General features: G+C 41.2%; 1 protein-coding gene across 1 annotated transcript in view; it reads left to right on the plus strand.

The window, feature by feature from the left end:
* Positions 1-15,977, plus strand: part of TNRC6B (trinucleotide repeat containing adaptor 6B) — a 250,794-nt gene that overhangs the window by 59,692 nt on the left and 175,125 nt on the right. Inside the window, 2 exon segments of the mRNA XM_036865529.1 lie at positions 3,650-3,723; positions 9,145-9,235. Of these exon segments, the coding sequence (XP_036721424.1) occupies positions 9,191-9,235 (45 nt within the window). The 5' untranslated portion in view covers positions 3,650-3,723; positions 9,145-9,190.

Raw genomic sequence — 15,977 nt, forward strand, 5'->3', positions numbered from 1 at the left:
TAAATAGGTTCCTTTTTGCCCACTTGGGCTGGGTGCCCCGCTTATAGAGCTGGACGTGTGGTACCCTCCCATCTGCCCTGAATCTCCTGGTCTATGCTTGCCTCCTGGGAAGACGTTCCTGGGCTTCTTTGCTGGTGTTTTGCTCCACCCTCACATCTGCTGCCTCACTTAAGGCATCTCTTCCGGACATCTTGCTTGAAGTTAGGCCAGTCCCCAGCAAGGTAGACAGTCAGGGTTTTCAGTGTTATTTGTGATTCAATTAAAAGTTTACAGGTATATTCTTAATAATCTGCATCTCAAGAATCATGATGGTTGTCAAACAGATAACAGTGGTGAGTCCTGGGAAGACCAGGGCAGGGAGAGAGAGGACCATGGTCAAGGGCTTTATCCATATTGCTTGAATTTTTTTGAAATGAGAATTGAAATTAAATTTAAAAGAATCATGCTAAACAACCAAGTTTGAAAATTAAAACTTTATCATATCAGAGGTGTTATTAGTAAATATAGTTTATTGACTTTGTATTTCTTTCAACCTGCCATATTCCCTATGAAAGATTTCAGTTCTAATTACATCTGTGAGTTTAGTTCCATACTTAACTGTGGAGGAGCTCTTGAAGCCTACTTGAAGTTTTGCAGGGCCTGGGAATTGATTTAGTACAAGACCCACTGAACCTTCCCATCCCCCCAGTGTGAATTTCAAGACCAATCTGGTTATTCTGCAAGAGAATAGAGAAAACTGGAGCAGTTCAAATAGTTTACTGCCGTGGCTACACATCGTCAGATGGAAGGATTGCAGTGTAGTTCTGAACATTTCAAAATGATGTTTGGAAGGAATTTGCCATTACTCATACCTTAGAAGGAAAATAGTGCTGTAGATAACTTCAACTAGATAATTTTAAATGTTGATTTTAGAATTAAATTTTGTTTATTTTGAATATGAGTGCATCTGATACAGAGGTTTACAGCCCTGCAGAGAACGTAATGAAGCTGTTCTGTAAAAACTGGTTTCCAGAGTACTTGGAAAACTGCCCAGTTTCCCCCGCCCGCCTCTCCTCTGTTTTAACTCCTTTTCCGTCACTGACCACTGGCAAGCGTCCGGGACCAACTGCCAAGCAGGCAAAGGACAGAGTTGGCCAGTGTCCTAAGCTTGTCTGTTAGCAAGATATGTAATAATGGGCTACTTTATGAAGTTGGTATAGAATTTAGACTACTGATAAGCCTGGAGAAGAATGTTTAGCCGGGGCAGGTACTAACCACAATAGAGAACTGAAAATTAGTCGGGCTTATCTTGATAGTCTGCAGTTGAGAAAAAATTTAAGAATCCTGTCTTTCTCTGAGGTGCTGAGTTTCACACGTAACCACAAGGTTTACATCCTCTGTGAGGGCCAGGCCCATCTTGGAAGTTGCAACTAGCTTCTTCAGCTTTCCCCAGTGCAGTGTGGAAGCGTCCACACTGTAGTACTGAGTTATTGGGATCACATCAGGATTCAGTTCAGCTTATGTTTATTGAACTCCTACCCGATACCAAATTCAAAGTTAATGTAAGACATAGATAGTCCTTGTTGTCAAGGAGTTCTGTTGTGTGAAGAAAACAGACCCATGGATATTACCAGTATTATATGGTATTTGGAGGGACACTTAGTGCAACCAAGAAGGGTACAGGAAACTATCAGGAGCTAACAGCTGAGGCAGATCTTAAAAGAGGAGTAGAAGGGGGACTTCCCTGGTGGTCCAGTGGTAAAGAATTCACCTTCCAATGCAGGGGACGTGGGTTGGATCCCTGTTCGGGGAACTAAGATCCCACGTGCCACAGGACAACTAAGCCCGCATGCCGCAACTACGGAGCTCACGTGCCTCAACTAGAGAGCCCGTGCGCCACAACTAGAGAGAAGCCCTCGCGCCTCAACAAAGATCCCACATGCTGCAACTAAGACCCGATGCGGCCAAAAATAAATAAATAAGTAGCACCCCTTATTTAAAAAAAAAAAAGAGGAGTAGAAGGGAATTAGGCACAGGGCCCTCAGAGACGTTAGTGAGCAAGGAAACCCTGTGCAGTCTATGTGACTAGAATGTGAAGTGACGATGGGGCTAGAGAGATCTTGAATTTAACCCTGAGGGTAGTGGGTAGGTATTGACTGAATTTTGGCAGTGGTATGCTCAAAGGTGAAATTGGCTTTTTAGAAAGGAAGGTTGCTGGGATAACAGTGTGTATAATAGAAGGGTAAAGATAATAATTAAAATGTCACTAATATCACAGCACCATTCCGTCTGAGATTTATTTATTCAAACACTTAAAAAAATAAGCTAAGGTAGAGATGATGATAGATAAGAGGGCAGCAAAATGCTTTCGAGAGTCAGTAAAACACTACCTCAAATGTAGGACTAAAGCTATAATTTATAATCTGTAGCCATGGGAAGTGGAATGTGCTTTCTTGGACAGAAACATTAAGTTGATTGTGAAATCACCTAGGGGGCCAGTTGAAATCAACTAGGGGGCCCGCTTCCAAATAGTGACCTCTTTCTGACAACAGTGTAGCATGTTGAGCAGAATATCCTTCTAGCATTTGTTCCTGCCATTATAAAATGAAGGGACTGGCCTGGGATCTCTAAATGTCTAATAAATGGCTGTCATTTCATATATATTTGTATATATATGAGTATATATTTCACATATATATAAAGAGAGAAACATTCCATCATGAAATAACATTTTCACTGCACTTGTTAGCAACTTGCTATCATCTGATTTGATTTTGAAGAGGCCATTCCAGTAATTAATTAGAAATGGATTGGGGAGGCGCAGGAGTAGGCCCAGGAACACCAGCTAAGAGGCCTCCACAAGTAAGGAATGATGATAACAGTGAAAATGAAGAGTTATGGGTGGATCTGAGATCCATACTGTGAAAGCAGGAATGACAGGACTTGCTGAAGGACTGTGAGAGGACTGGGGTGGGGTGAGAAATCCAGGGTGACTCTGAGGCTCTGACCCAAGCACCTGGGTGGAGGACGATACCCTCTCCTTATTTTTTTTTGGCCGTGCTGCGTGGCATGCCAGATCTTAGTTCCCTGACTAGGGGATCGAAATCGTGCCCCCTGCAGTGGAAGCACGGAGTCTTAACCAGTGAACCGCCAGGGAAGTCCCAGTTATACCCTTGATTGAGACAGTGGAGACAGGAGAATGGGGTCTGGGGGTAGTACAGGGGCACAGGGAATGAAGAGTGCAGTTTGGGATGTATTGAATCTACAGTGATTATGAGACAGCCTCATGTCAAATGGAGAAGTTGAAAAAGCAATTTGGTATTTTTTGGTAGAACAAATAAGTTAAATAAATAATAAAGGTTTAACATCGGTTGTCATGTTTCTTCAGAAAGTATTTCAGTTAACATTCTTAAAAACCATTCACCTTTATAGAGCATGTGGCTGGTGCCCTGCCCTGTGTTAAGTGTTTTACACATATTTCATTTAAACTTCCAAAGAACCCTATGAGGAAGGTGCTGTTACTGTTCCCAATGTTGAATGAGGAAGCTGAGGCTTGAGCTGTTAGGCCACTGGCCTAAGCGTCAATAGCTGGTAGGTGGAGAAGCCTGGATTTGTACCATGGCATCTTGCTGTGAGCATGAGGCTCATTGTTATTTTCTTCTCTTTTCAGGGTTTTGGTTTTTGCACTGAATGTAGTCTAGACTCATCTTCACGGGCTTGTGTTGCCCCAGGATACTGTCAAAGGTAAGTTTTTAAAATCTATTTCCACCGCGTATTGGCAGTGAAATGAGAGAGTCTTCATCTTAAAAAGAAGAAAAGTATGTTTTGACATTAATGCTTCTTTCCAGAGTTCTTACAGAAGGGTATTTAAAGTGGCCATCACACCAGCCCTTTTTGCATTTCCACTTCACTAGGTCCCTTTAAAAACACCTGTATTTCGTTTGATACTGACATTTGGTGCCTCATCCTTTTATGAAGCTAGAATTTGTTCTTCGATTTAGCAGTTTCACAGTTTTACGTGAGTGTAGCCTCGCTTCTCTGCCTCCGGTCCCTGCCCCCTTCGGTCTGTAGTCCACGCGCTGCCAGAGTCAGCGTCTAACGATAGATTTGCTCACGTCGCACCTTTGCTTAAACAGCTCTCGTGGCTCCCGGTCACTGCAGATGTCATCCTACAAACCCCTCCAAAACCTAATCCCAAACAATGTTTCTGGCTTCTTTTTCAGTAAACCCCTATCTGTAAACCTTACCAGACCATGTTCTGTTCCCCAGACATGAAGTTATTTTTCACAACTTTGTGCCTCAATGGATGCTCTTCTCTTTGCTTAGATTTTGGATGAGGGGAGAGGAATGCAACTATTTACTCTTCCTTCTTGTACTCTCCTGGCAGAATTTCTTTTTCATCTGTGTTCTAAGAGCACGCGTTGTTGTTACAGCAATGAAGCATTCGTTATTTTAAGAGTTATTTGTATCTGTCTCCTTTACTAGTCTGTAAACCCTTTGAGAATTCTTGGAAAGGAACGGTTTTTGTAGTGCCTATTGGCTGCTTCTGGACACGTTGCTGAGTGCTATACGTATATTATTATTATTAATTAATTCATTTATATTTTTTTATTTTTGGCTGCGTTGGGTCTTCACTATGGCACGCAGGCTTTCTCTAGTTGTGGCGAGCGGGGGCTACTCTGTTGTGGTGCTCGGGCTTCTTGTTGCGGTGGCTTCTCTTGTTGCGGAGCACGGGCTCTAGGTGCACGGGCTTCAGTAGTTGTGACACATGGACTCAGTAGTTGTGGCTTGCAGGCTCTAGAGCGCAGGCTCAGTAGTTGTGGTGCACAGGCTTAGTTGCTCCGCAGCATGTGGGATCTTCCCGGACCAGGGCTTGAACCTTTGTCCCTTGCATTGGCAGGTGGATTCTTAACCACTGCGCCACCAGGGAAGTCCTATTATTTAACTTAATTCTTGTAGCACCTCCTCCTGACCAGTTTTATAGATGAAAATAATGAAGATTAGAAAGTTAAGTAACTTGCTCAAGATTATACAGCTAAGAAATGACAAAGAATAATGGTTTTGCTCCTTCAAAGCCAAAGCTCATTCTACTACACCACACTAGCCCAGCACCATCTGGCATGTGGTGAGGACCCAGTAAATATTTATTGAATAAATACCTATTGCAATTTAAACAAAAAAGACTTGAGTTGATTAATTCAGTCATTCTTACATAGAAATTTATTGGATACTTATTAAATGCTGGGTACACAGTTTTACATAATCTGTTAATACAGAGATTAATGAGAAATAGTGTCTGGTATCAAAGGGTTGATAATCTAATAGGAGAGGCATTAATGTAAGTAAATAAACCCAATACAGTGTTACAGATCTTATAATAAAATTCAAACAAGATCCACTGGGAACACTGAGGAAGGAATCACCAGTTCTGCCTAGAGATGGGACAGGAATTACTTTATAAAAGTTGAGTCTCGAATGAGAAGTAGGGAGAGGAAAGGCCAAGGGAGTAATATGAATAAAAACATGGAAACCTGAAACAATCTGGCATATTTGGGAAGCTGTAAGTAGTTCACTATGGCTGGAACAAAGTGATCAAAAAGGCCTTGGCCGATGATGCTGGAGAGACAGGTGAGGGCTGGATCCTGGAGGACTTTGAAAATATTAACATATTTGCCAACTTCTTTAGAGAAGATCGAGCACAGAGGCTGCATGACATTACTCATATTTGCTCATTAATGTCTGCTGAGGCCTGTCCTGTGTGTGCTGAAGCACTGTGCCAGGTCAAGACTATCGGTCACCTGCTTTATTCACCTTCCTTTTTGTCAAAAGGGCAGTAAAACTGATTTAGACCATTAGACACAACTATAGCCATGACTTCAAACAAGAATGTCTTAGAGGCTTTCTCAAGAAACACATTGAAAAACATTAAGGATAGTTCAAAATCAACCAAAAAAAAAAAAAAAGAGAGAGAGAGAGCAAATTAAATAAAGGACATCAGTATGACATTTAGTGAGAAACCTCTCAATTTCCATTTCCCCTTTGAATTGCCTATATAAGCCTAGAACAAACAATTTAAACATAGAACTTCACTGGTTTTATAGCGCATGTGCTGTTTGAAATTCAGCTGCCTTGCAGCTTATGTACAGCAAGTAATTGTTACACTCGCTAAATATCTAAAAGGCCTGTATGAAGAAAGTCTCTTTTCCCTAAAGTCTAATCATTGCCTCAGCCATGCCTGCTTAGGAAAAGCTGTGCCTGCATAATTCAAGGTCAGGCAACAGCCTTCTGTACTTTGAAGCCACCCAAGCCTGATAATGCCCTATTGCCTTTGCTGAGGCCAGCACAGCTGGCATTTGCTTGCTAGGCCAGAGTGGCTGATGTATGCTGAGGCCACTTGCACAGCTGACATTTAGATGAGCTTTCAGTACCACCACCACCACTGCTGCCACCACGACTGACTGTGGCTTGTTGCTTTGCTGAGGCCGGCGAAGCCCCCAAGCTTTTGCTCAGGCTTCTCTGCCTGGTGCATGCAGCCTTGTCTCTATAGAAACAGCCACATACCTGAAGACGGAGTTGCCATAACTACAGTTACACTAAGGTCAAAATACAGTGTGGCCTATGCTTTATAAAATTGTCTTTTTTTTTTTTTTTGGCTGTGTTGGGTCTTCATTGCTGTGCGCGGGCTTTTCTCTAGTTGAGGCGAGCGGGGGCTACACCTCGTTGCAGTGCGTGGGCTTCTCACTGCGGTGGCTTCTCTTGTCGTGGAGCATGGGCTCTAGGCGTGTGGACTTCAGTAGTTGTGGCACGTGGGTTCAGTAGTTGTGGCTCGTGGGCCCTAGAGCGCAGGCTCAGTAGTTGTGGCGCACGGGCTTAGTTGCTCCATGGCATGTGGGATCTTCCCGGACCAGGGCTCGAACCCGTGTACCCTGCATTGGCAGGCAGATTGTTAACCACTGCGCCACCAGGGGAGCCCCCCTATGCTTTATAAACTTCTAATTTGGCCTCAGTAGTTAAAAGCTAGTATATAACTGTAAAAACTCATGTGGACTAATGTAAACCTCTATAAGGTCAAAGCACTTTGCCCTCTCACAAAAGACCAAGGCCCAAAGTCCTGGGCCCAACAGAAGCCTCAGAAATTTCACGTGTATTTTTCTCCCCAAATTTTGCTTCATGTCTATTAATCAAGACTCTAGTCTCATGTGCCAGATTTAGGTCTTTGAGAGACCTAATAAATAGCACTTTTTCCCTAGGCTGAGTTCTATACCATTGAGAAATAGAAGAGTAGGGCATTTGGGAGACCAAAATATCATCTTTATTACTAATAAAGCTGTTTTGGAGAATGCAGCTTACATCTGCGGGCAAGAGTCTTAACAGTGAAGCTCAGAATTCAGCAGACTTACCTGTCACAGGTAACCGTGAGGGACCTGTATTGATGGGTATGAGAGTGGAGCACAGTGCGTGCTCCTGGGGGACAGCTGGCTTCCGAAGGGAAGAGACAGAAGGGGCTGAGCTCACATACCTTGTTTCTCCTTCTGAACTCACCATTCAGATAAGATCCTGCACCTCCACTGGGGTGGAATGTGTGGATGGAGTGGAGCCAGGAGTGAAACCTCAGGAGAGGGGAAGAAGCGTTCCTCTTTCCAGCGCATTCAAACGAAAACAGCACAGAAATAATGGGGGTGTCTTTCCTGGTCAGCTATGCCTGTAATGTATCATCTATGAAATACAATCTCTATTTCAGTAAAGCAGAATGAGAACTTAAAAGACATTTGTGAAGCAATTTGTATACCAGATCTTCCTAGTTATGTTACCGAGTTTTTCCAGTGCTGTCAATTTAGTTTTTATAGAAAGAGTAATTCTGCTTCTGCACAACTGTCATAAACAGGTGAGGGACAAAACCAACTAGAGAAAGCCTGTTTCACTTGCTGTGAGCATCAGCTGTGTATTTTACAGAGGGAATGGACAGTGTCGGTTCACGTGGAGTGAGTGAATTGGTGTTGGTTAAGGGGCTTCCACTGTACCAATTTTACATTTCATTACATAAATACACATTGGTTCCCAAAAATCCTTATTAGGTGAGCACAGTAGGTATTTCGATACCCTTTCCCACCCAACAGGTAAGGAAACAGATTTCCAGAAATATTCAATACCTTTTTGGCCTTAGGTCTTGGTTATTGAGAAGCCTGCACCAGAACCAGATTGCGAGGTCCCCACACCTGCTGTATTCATAAAGATTTCTCTGCACACCAAAAGGATTCACTGTCAAACGTCTTTTTAGCTTTCATATTTTGTAGCTATGAGCCCTTTGAAATATTTGAAAGGCTTTGAAATATTCATACCTGTATTATAATGGAGATTTGTTTTGTATCAGTTTGAGTACTTATTCCTTAATAATTACGTACTTAATGAATTAATTTGAATGTTGCATAAACTTTTAGTAGTTTCTTTTTGGTACATTTTAATTCGTAAAATTTTAACACTTTTATTGGACTCATCTTCTTAGAGGAAAAATTACTACTTTTTATTGTCTTGCCCTATGAATAGTCTGTTCTCATATAAAAATAAATTAACTGACATTTATTTTATTAAGCAGATTTTCTTAAAGTAAAAAGGTGGGATCAACCATTAGAGTACACCTTAATTTCAGTTATAAAATACCATAAATGTTGAACATAAATTATAAACCCAAGAAACCCAGATACTTTCAATAGCCTAGCCTAATAGCCAGACAGTATGACCTGCTACAGCATAACAACTGGTCCCCTAGTTTACTTAGGGCGGCCTCTTTTCTGACAGGTCAGTGTTTGTACTGTATGAATTGCCGAAGATTTTCACTATTACCTCTGCCAAAAGTCAAAAAGAGGAAAGACATCTAGAACTGTTTAATATTCCAGTGTCTGAAACCTGTCCTAATTATTCTCCCCTAACGTGGGGAAAACTCTCTCCCTACCTCTCTCCCTCCTTTCTTATCTAGGATGCATGTGTATATACACATACACACACATGCACACACACACACATGTGCACGTGCGCACACACACATTACTTAAGGTCATTGCTTCACAGTATCTATGGTCTCAGTGACAGAATTTCAGTATAGTCTGAGAAAACAAATTTCCACACTGAATTCCTTATGTGTTTTTTTTCTCTTCTTACCTCTTTCAGGCAGTATTTGTGTGTTTCTGCAGAGTTTTGCACAGAGTCTGTTCCCATGCAGACCAATGAGGGAGAAGTATCGGAAGAAAGCAGTTCCAAGGTCAGTGAATTACTGAAGGTGCAAATAATTTGAGCAGAAATTAAACAACAGGAGCAGTGATTGAGTAGAGTGGGTGTTATGTTTTAGGTGAATTTAGAAATTTGATTGATTTAAATTAGAACCTAACCTAAGGTTGAGAGGATCTTTTTTCTTCTCAATATCCATTTTTGTTGCACTCGGTGACAAATTTAAAACAAATTTATCTGAACTCATAGAAAAATTTATGATTCATTTGTAGACTACTTTAAGGTTTTATTATGCAAGTTGTATGTACTTATTTTAAAAATCAAAACAAATCAGAAGTGTATAAGGTAAAAGGTAAAAGTCTGTCCCTTATTCCTGCTACACAGAGGTATCACTGATAATTTTTTAGACACTTTTAATTATAAATTTTTAAATGGTAATTGGTTTGGTTTTTCAAGCTAAAGCTTAAATGAGTGCTATCGTTGTCACCTGTGTATAAGTAGTTATGTATGTGTTTATCTATATCTGTCTATATCTGGCCTCATGTCCAGAGTCTCCTTGGCTGTTTCTCTTCCTGGTCATATGGAACCCTCGGTATCACTTTCACATCCCTCTTTCTCCTGTCAAAATTGTCTCTAGTCCCTTCCTGGGAGCTCTCAGGGTATCTCACACTGTGTCCTGGGCAGTGCCCAGCATGTTATCTGCTCTGAACCCTCCTGAGGGCTGTCCCTTTTCTGCTGCCACTGCTACTGGTACTCTCTGTGGGAAAGCTTATTCTTTCACCAGAGCAAAAGTGGAGAGGGGTCAGATGTCACCGGGAACCTCCAAAGCATCATGCTAATTGGAAGAAGCCAGGCACAAAAGGTCACATATTGTATGATTCCATTTATATGAAATATGTAGAATAGATAAATCTGTAAACAGAACACAGACTGGTGGCTGCCAGGGATTGGCTGAGGGGAAGGGGAATGAGGAGTGACTGCTTAATGGGTGTGGGGTTTCTGTTTGGGGTGATGAAAATGTTTTGGAACTCAATAGAGGCGGTGGTTGTATGACATTGTAAATACACCAGATGCCCCTGGATTGTTCACCTTAAAATGGTTCATTTTCTGTTATGTGGATTTCACATCAATAAATTATTAAAAAAACAAAAAAGACAGAAAAAAAATATCTGTGGGTTCCCATCAGATCAGTCCTCACTGCCTATTGGCCTCATACAAACACTTCACCAAGTTTTAGAGAGGCCACCCCCTTCTCTGCTCTATTGGGCTTTGTGGGCTGGGCTTCAGAGAAGCACGGTTTGTGCCCTGAGTCTCAGGGTCCCTTGTGAAAGATGCTTCAGCTTCTTTCTGAATCCCCCCTCACTGCAGTCCATGTGTTAGGTAGAAGGACAGATGTCATCCTGTCTTCTTGTTTGTTTTTTTCCCCCTCACCAGATCTCTTCCTTCTTTCTGTAGCCAAAAGAGAAGCCTATAGACTTTGATCAGACTCATCTAGATCCTAAATCTGATTTAGGGAGAGTCAGAATATGTGACATCTGGACACACTCTAGGAATCTCCCCCAAACACACACCCAGGTCACCCAAAATACACAAACCCCAGGATTTCTATAGTATGCACAGACCCTTCCCCAAGACCCTAATTAATTAATTTATAATGAACTACAATGTTAAGGAAGACTGGATTCTTGGATCTTCTGGTTAGTACATTCTCTCCCTGGAAAGCTAAGTTGTAACTGGAAGGTTGCTTGACAAGCATGTAACTAGACCAATGTAGAATATTTAATTGTACCAGAGATTCAGTTTCTACCTTCTTTCTGGGAGCAGGGGAGGAAGGATTGCATTTCTTGATTTTCAGTTATTGAATATTTTATCAGTTTAGAATCAGTTAGACTAAAGAATAAAAGAATATTCCTTTTATACTTGTAGTTAAGTAGATGCTTTGTTCTTTTTTTATTTTTGGCTGCATTGGGTCTTCGTTGCTGGGTGCAGGCTTTCTCTAGTTGCAGCGAGTGGGGACTACTCTTCATTGCAGTGCACGGGCTTCTCATTGTGGTGGCTTCTCTTGTTGCGGAGCACAGGCTCTAGGCGCAGGATTCAGTAGTTGTGGCTCGCAGGCTCAGTCATTGTGGCTCGTGGGATCTAGAGCGCAGGCTCAGTAGTTGTGGCGCACGGGCTTAGTTGCTCTGCGGCATGTGGGATCTCCCCAGACCAGGGCTCGAACCCGTGTCCCCTGCATTGGCAGGCGGATTCTTAACCACTGCGCCACCAGGGAAGCCCGATGCTTTGTTCTTAAAAATCACATTATAACTTTGTTTTCATCAGTCTTAGTTTATGTTTTTATGACTTTTTTCTTTCTTCTGCTTCTCTTTGTTTAAAATCTTATTATATTCGGAATGATTTGATGTTAATACAGGAATTTATCATAGTACTATGGTAACATAATTTGTGGTTTTCTGTTAACAGAAAGAAGTTAGGAAAGGTAACTGGTTTTGAGAAAAAGTGGGGACTTTTCTACAAAACGATACTGAAGTGTATCCATTTTTAAAAAAATAAATAATTCTTGAATATGTGCTATTTATTAGGGGATACACAACAATAAATAGAAAAGACGGGCTTCTTACTCTCGAGGTGGTCATGTTTCAGTGGGAGAAACAAATGTAAATAAAGACAGTAATTGTGGATTATGGTCAATACCATGAAGAAAATAAAATAATGTAATATAGGGTGACTGGGAGGACAAGCTTAGGTTAGTCAAGGAAGGCCATTAAAGGGTGTTAAGTTAGAGAGTAGCGTGATATGATTGCATTTTTAAAAGATCGCTCTGGCTGCTGTGTGGAGAATGGGTTGGAGAGAGGCAAGAGTGGGAGCAGGGAGACCAGTGAGAAAGAAGACAGTCGTAGTCAGTCACTCAGGTGAGAGAGAAGATGGATTAGCGTCCTGCACTGATGTGGAGGAAGACAGACTTGAGGTGTATTTTGGCAGTAAGCTGACATGACTTGAGGATGAACTGGAATACTGTTGCTTCATAAAATCAAGAGGCAAATTTCAAGAAAAAGGTAGAATCAGTACTGTCAGATGCTGCTAAGAAGCCAAGGAGATTGGTAACTGAGAAAATGCATCTGGATTTGTTTTTTGAAGAATTAATTAAAGAGAAGGGACGCAAGAAAATTTTCTGGAGGGATGGAGGCGTTCTATGTCCAATAGGGGTGTGAGTTATACAGGTATATCCATTTGTCAAAATTATAATTCTATAATTTACATTTACAATAAAAATTACAACTTTCCAGGTACAATTGCCCTGTGAAAACTGTAAAATAATATAATTAAATAGGGATGGAGAATGGATGGAAATATGGCTGAAACAAGAATGACAGAATGTTGGGCTTCCCTGGTGGCACAGTGGTTGAGAATCTGCCTGCTAATGCAGGGGACACGGGTTCGAGCCCTGGTCTGGGAAGATCCCACATGCCGCGGAGCAACTAGGCCCGAGAGCCACAACTGCTGAGCCTGCACGTCTGGAGCCTGTGCTCCGCAACAAGAAAGGCCACGATAGTGAGAGGCCCGTGCACCGCGATGAAGAGTGGCCCCCGCTTGCCGCAACTAGAGAAAGCCCTAGCACAGAAACGAAGACCCAACATAGCAGTCAATCAATCTTCAAAAAAAAAAAAAAAAGAAGAATGACAGAATGTTGATGACTGTTGAAGCTTGGTGATGGGTACGTAGGGGTTCATTTGTATTTACTTTGTATGTACTTGAAATTTTCCATAATAAGAAAGTTTTTTTTTTGGCCCCTCTGCACGGCACATAGGATCTTAGTTCCCCAACCAGGGATCGAACCTGCGCCCCCTGCAGTGGGAGCATGGAGTCTTAACCACTGGACCACCAGAGAAGTCCCCATAATAAGAAAGTTTTTAAAAGGAATTTATTAATGGTCTGCAAGAGTAAGAGGATGAGAAACTAATTTTATGGGTTAAAAAGAAATGAAATGATAAAGAAAAAAGTAAGAATTGTGGCTGTAGTCTACTATCCAGTTGTAGGAAATTTAGAAGTAAATGAAGTGAGAAGGAGGCATTACTAGTTCAAGTGAAAGATTTTTTTAATGGAGGAGGCCCATGCCTGTTTGAGAAAAGAGGAAAGAAATGAGTGGAGGAAGGCAGAGTGTGTTTATGGAAGAGGTTCACCAGGCTCGTGAGCTGGAAGGAAGCCCCGGGGATCAGTGAGGCTGGCCTTTGCTGCTGTGGTGGTGCCTGAGCTCAGGCCTGAACCCTGCTCCTCTGACTCCTGTCTGGTGGTGGAGAGATATTTAGAGGAGGAAAGAAAGAAAGTGGGGTTCAGCTTTTCTTCATGTTGCCTCTGGAATAGAAGTCATTGTTATTTGGAGAGTTTAGAGTGCACGATTGAGGACTGGAAATGACGAGTTTAGATTTCCTTTTAAGGGGAAGTTTTGGAATTGCATTTGTAGAGAAGGTGCTAAGAAAGCTAATAAGTGAATGAAAGGGTCAATGCAGTTTTTAAAAATACCCATGTAAGTGTTGTACAGACAGAAATGAGGGATGCTTATGGTCGGACTGGATTGACAAAGGAAGTCTTCCTGGAGAATTTTGATGCTCCTTTTGAAGAAATATTCTCTGAAACTTTGCAACATCTTCCATAGCTTTTTTTTTTTTTGGAGAGAGATGTTTGTTTAAATTCAGAGATGGACTGGGGATTATATATTCTTCAAGAGTTAGGAGATGTACACTTCAATCTCTTGAGTTTAGAAGACTGTGTCTGTACTAGAAAGATAAAAAGCAGAGGATTGTTTCTAACAGTTGGCTGTAGGATGGCCATAGATGAATCTATAGTTACGTACAAGTGTTCTTTCCATTTTTCCTTGCTTATTTTTTTTTACCTCCCTTTCCCCCCTCCTCTTTTCTTCTCATTAATTCTGCAAATACTTATTGAGCATCTGTTACGTGCCAGGAACCGTGCTGGGTGCTGACACACAGAGCTGCCTCAGTGAACTGTGATTTTTCTTTCTTTTGATTATTGGAGCCGCAAGAATTTTAAGTGGAAGCAGGAAAAAAGAATGTTAAATTTCACGTTAGTTTAGAACTAGCTTTTTTTCCCTGAATGGTCACTAAGTATAATTTTGTGTGACCTAATCACTTTCTCAAACAGAGTTCTGCTATTTTAGTGAAAGCTTCTATTGTAAATGCTGAAGGACAGCAAATTGACGGAGTTATTATTAATGTAAAACTTCAGAAGCCCCTGAATATATCCTTTGGAGGCACAGTGACTATTCCTTATATTTTTCCCAAGGACTACTTCAGGACTTATTTAATTTCCCTGCTGGGTCTGTGAGAGAGAAACTTGAATAGAATTAACACAGTTACCCATGAATCTGTTTTATTGTTATACATTTTCAGAAGTTAAGTATGAAAATTATGTTCTGTAAAAAAGTCTTTGATGCCGTATCAGAAATCCAAAGCTGGGAGCATGAACTTCATTGGCACGATTCTCTTAGAGAGAGACTCATGTAACTTAATTTATTTAGTATTTTTGTGCTTATGCTGTCACATTAATCTAAGAACAGGTACTATTTTATCTGACATTGTGGCTTTGACTTTCTGAATGCAGTGATCAGTTTCTTAATGCCTGGGCTAGCTATTCCATAGTGGGACTCTATGTTACTGGGGCGTTTCCATTCTAGTGTGGATTTACTGACATATTTTGTATTGTAGCTATTTATTTATATTGTCCCTTCTGTTTTATTTTTTGTAATTAAGATATTGTTTAAAAAAGATATACCTTTGTAATCATTCAGTTAATTATTTAATTCTGTTAACCTAAACCTGTTCTTAAAAATAAAAGTTATATACATTAAAACACACACACACACACCCATCCCACCACCACCACAACTTATTATTAACTCTCATGACTGTAGTTGGTTGGGCTCAGTAGGGCAGTTCTTCTGCTCCAAAGTGGTGTCAGCAAGGGCTGCCATCATCTGGAGGCCCAACTGGCCAGAAATGTCCGAAGTGGGTCACTCACATAGCTGGCAGTCAACGTTGGCTGTCAGCTGGGAGCTTAGCTTGAGGCTGTTGACCTGAGCGTCAAGGGTCTCCTACATATGACCTCTCTACCTGGCTTGGGTTTCTCACAGCATGGAGACTGGACTCCCAAGAGGGAACATTCCCAGCATGCAAAAGCTGCAGTTATGTTAAGGTCCAGGCTCAAAAGTCACACAGCTTTACTCCCTCTGCATTCTGTTGAATTAAAGCAAGTCATAGGGCCACTCTAGATTCAAAGGAAGGAAAAACAGATCCCACCTCTCATTGAGAGGACTGGCAGAAAATTTAGGGTCATCTTTAATCCACAACACAGTGATATGAGTGTTGGGTGCTAGGTTGAAGAGGAGGTAATGGCAGAGACCAGGTTATTTTAGGCTAAGGAGTTTTAATAATAGTCAACAGATTTTTTTTTTTTTAGATTTTATTTTATTGAAGTATAGTTGATTTACAATGTTGTGTTAATTTCTACTGTGCAGCAAAATGATTCAGATACACACACACACACATATTCTTTTTCATACTCTTTTCCATTATGGTTTATCACAGAATACTGAGTATAGTTTGTGTGCTCTACAGTAGGCCCTTGTTGTTTATCCATTTTCTATATAATAGTCTACATCTGCTAATCCCAAACTCCCAATCCATCCCTCCGCACCCTTCTATAATAGGCAACAGATTTTTAAAGAATGGAAGAGATATGTGCATTTTACTTTATGATTT

This window comes from Balaenoptera musculus, chromosome 10, assembly GCF_009873245.2.
Source record: "Balaenoptera musculus isolate JJ_BM4_2016_0621 chromosome 10, mBalMus1.pri.v3, whole genome shotgun sequence".
Taxonomy (NCBI): Eukaryota; Metazoa; Chordata; class Mammalia; order Artiodactyla; family Balaenopteridae; genus Balaenoptera; species Balaenoptera musculus.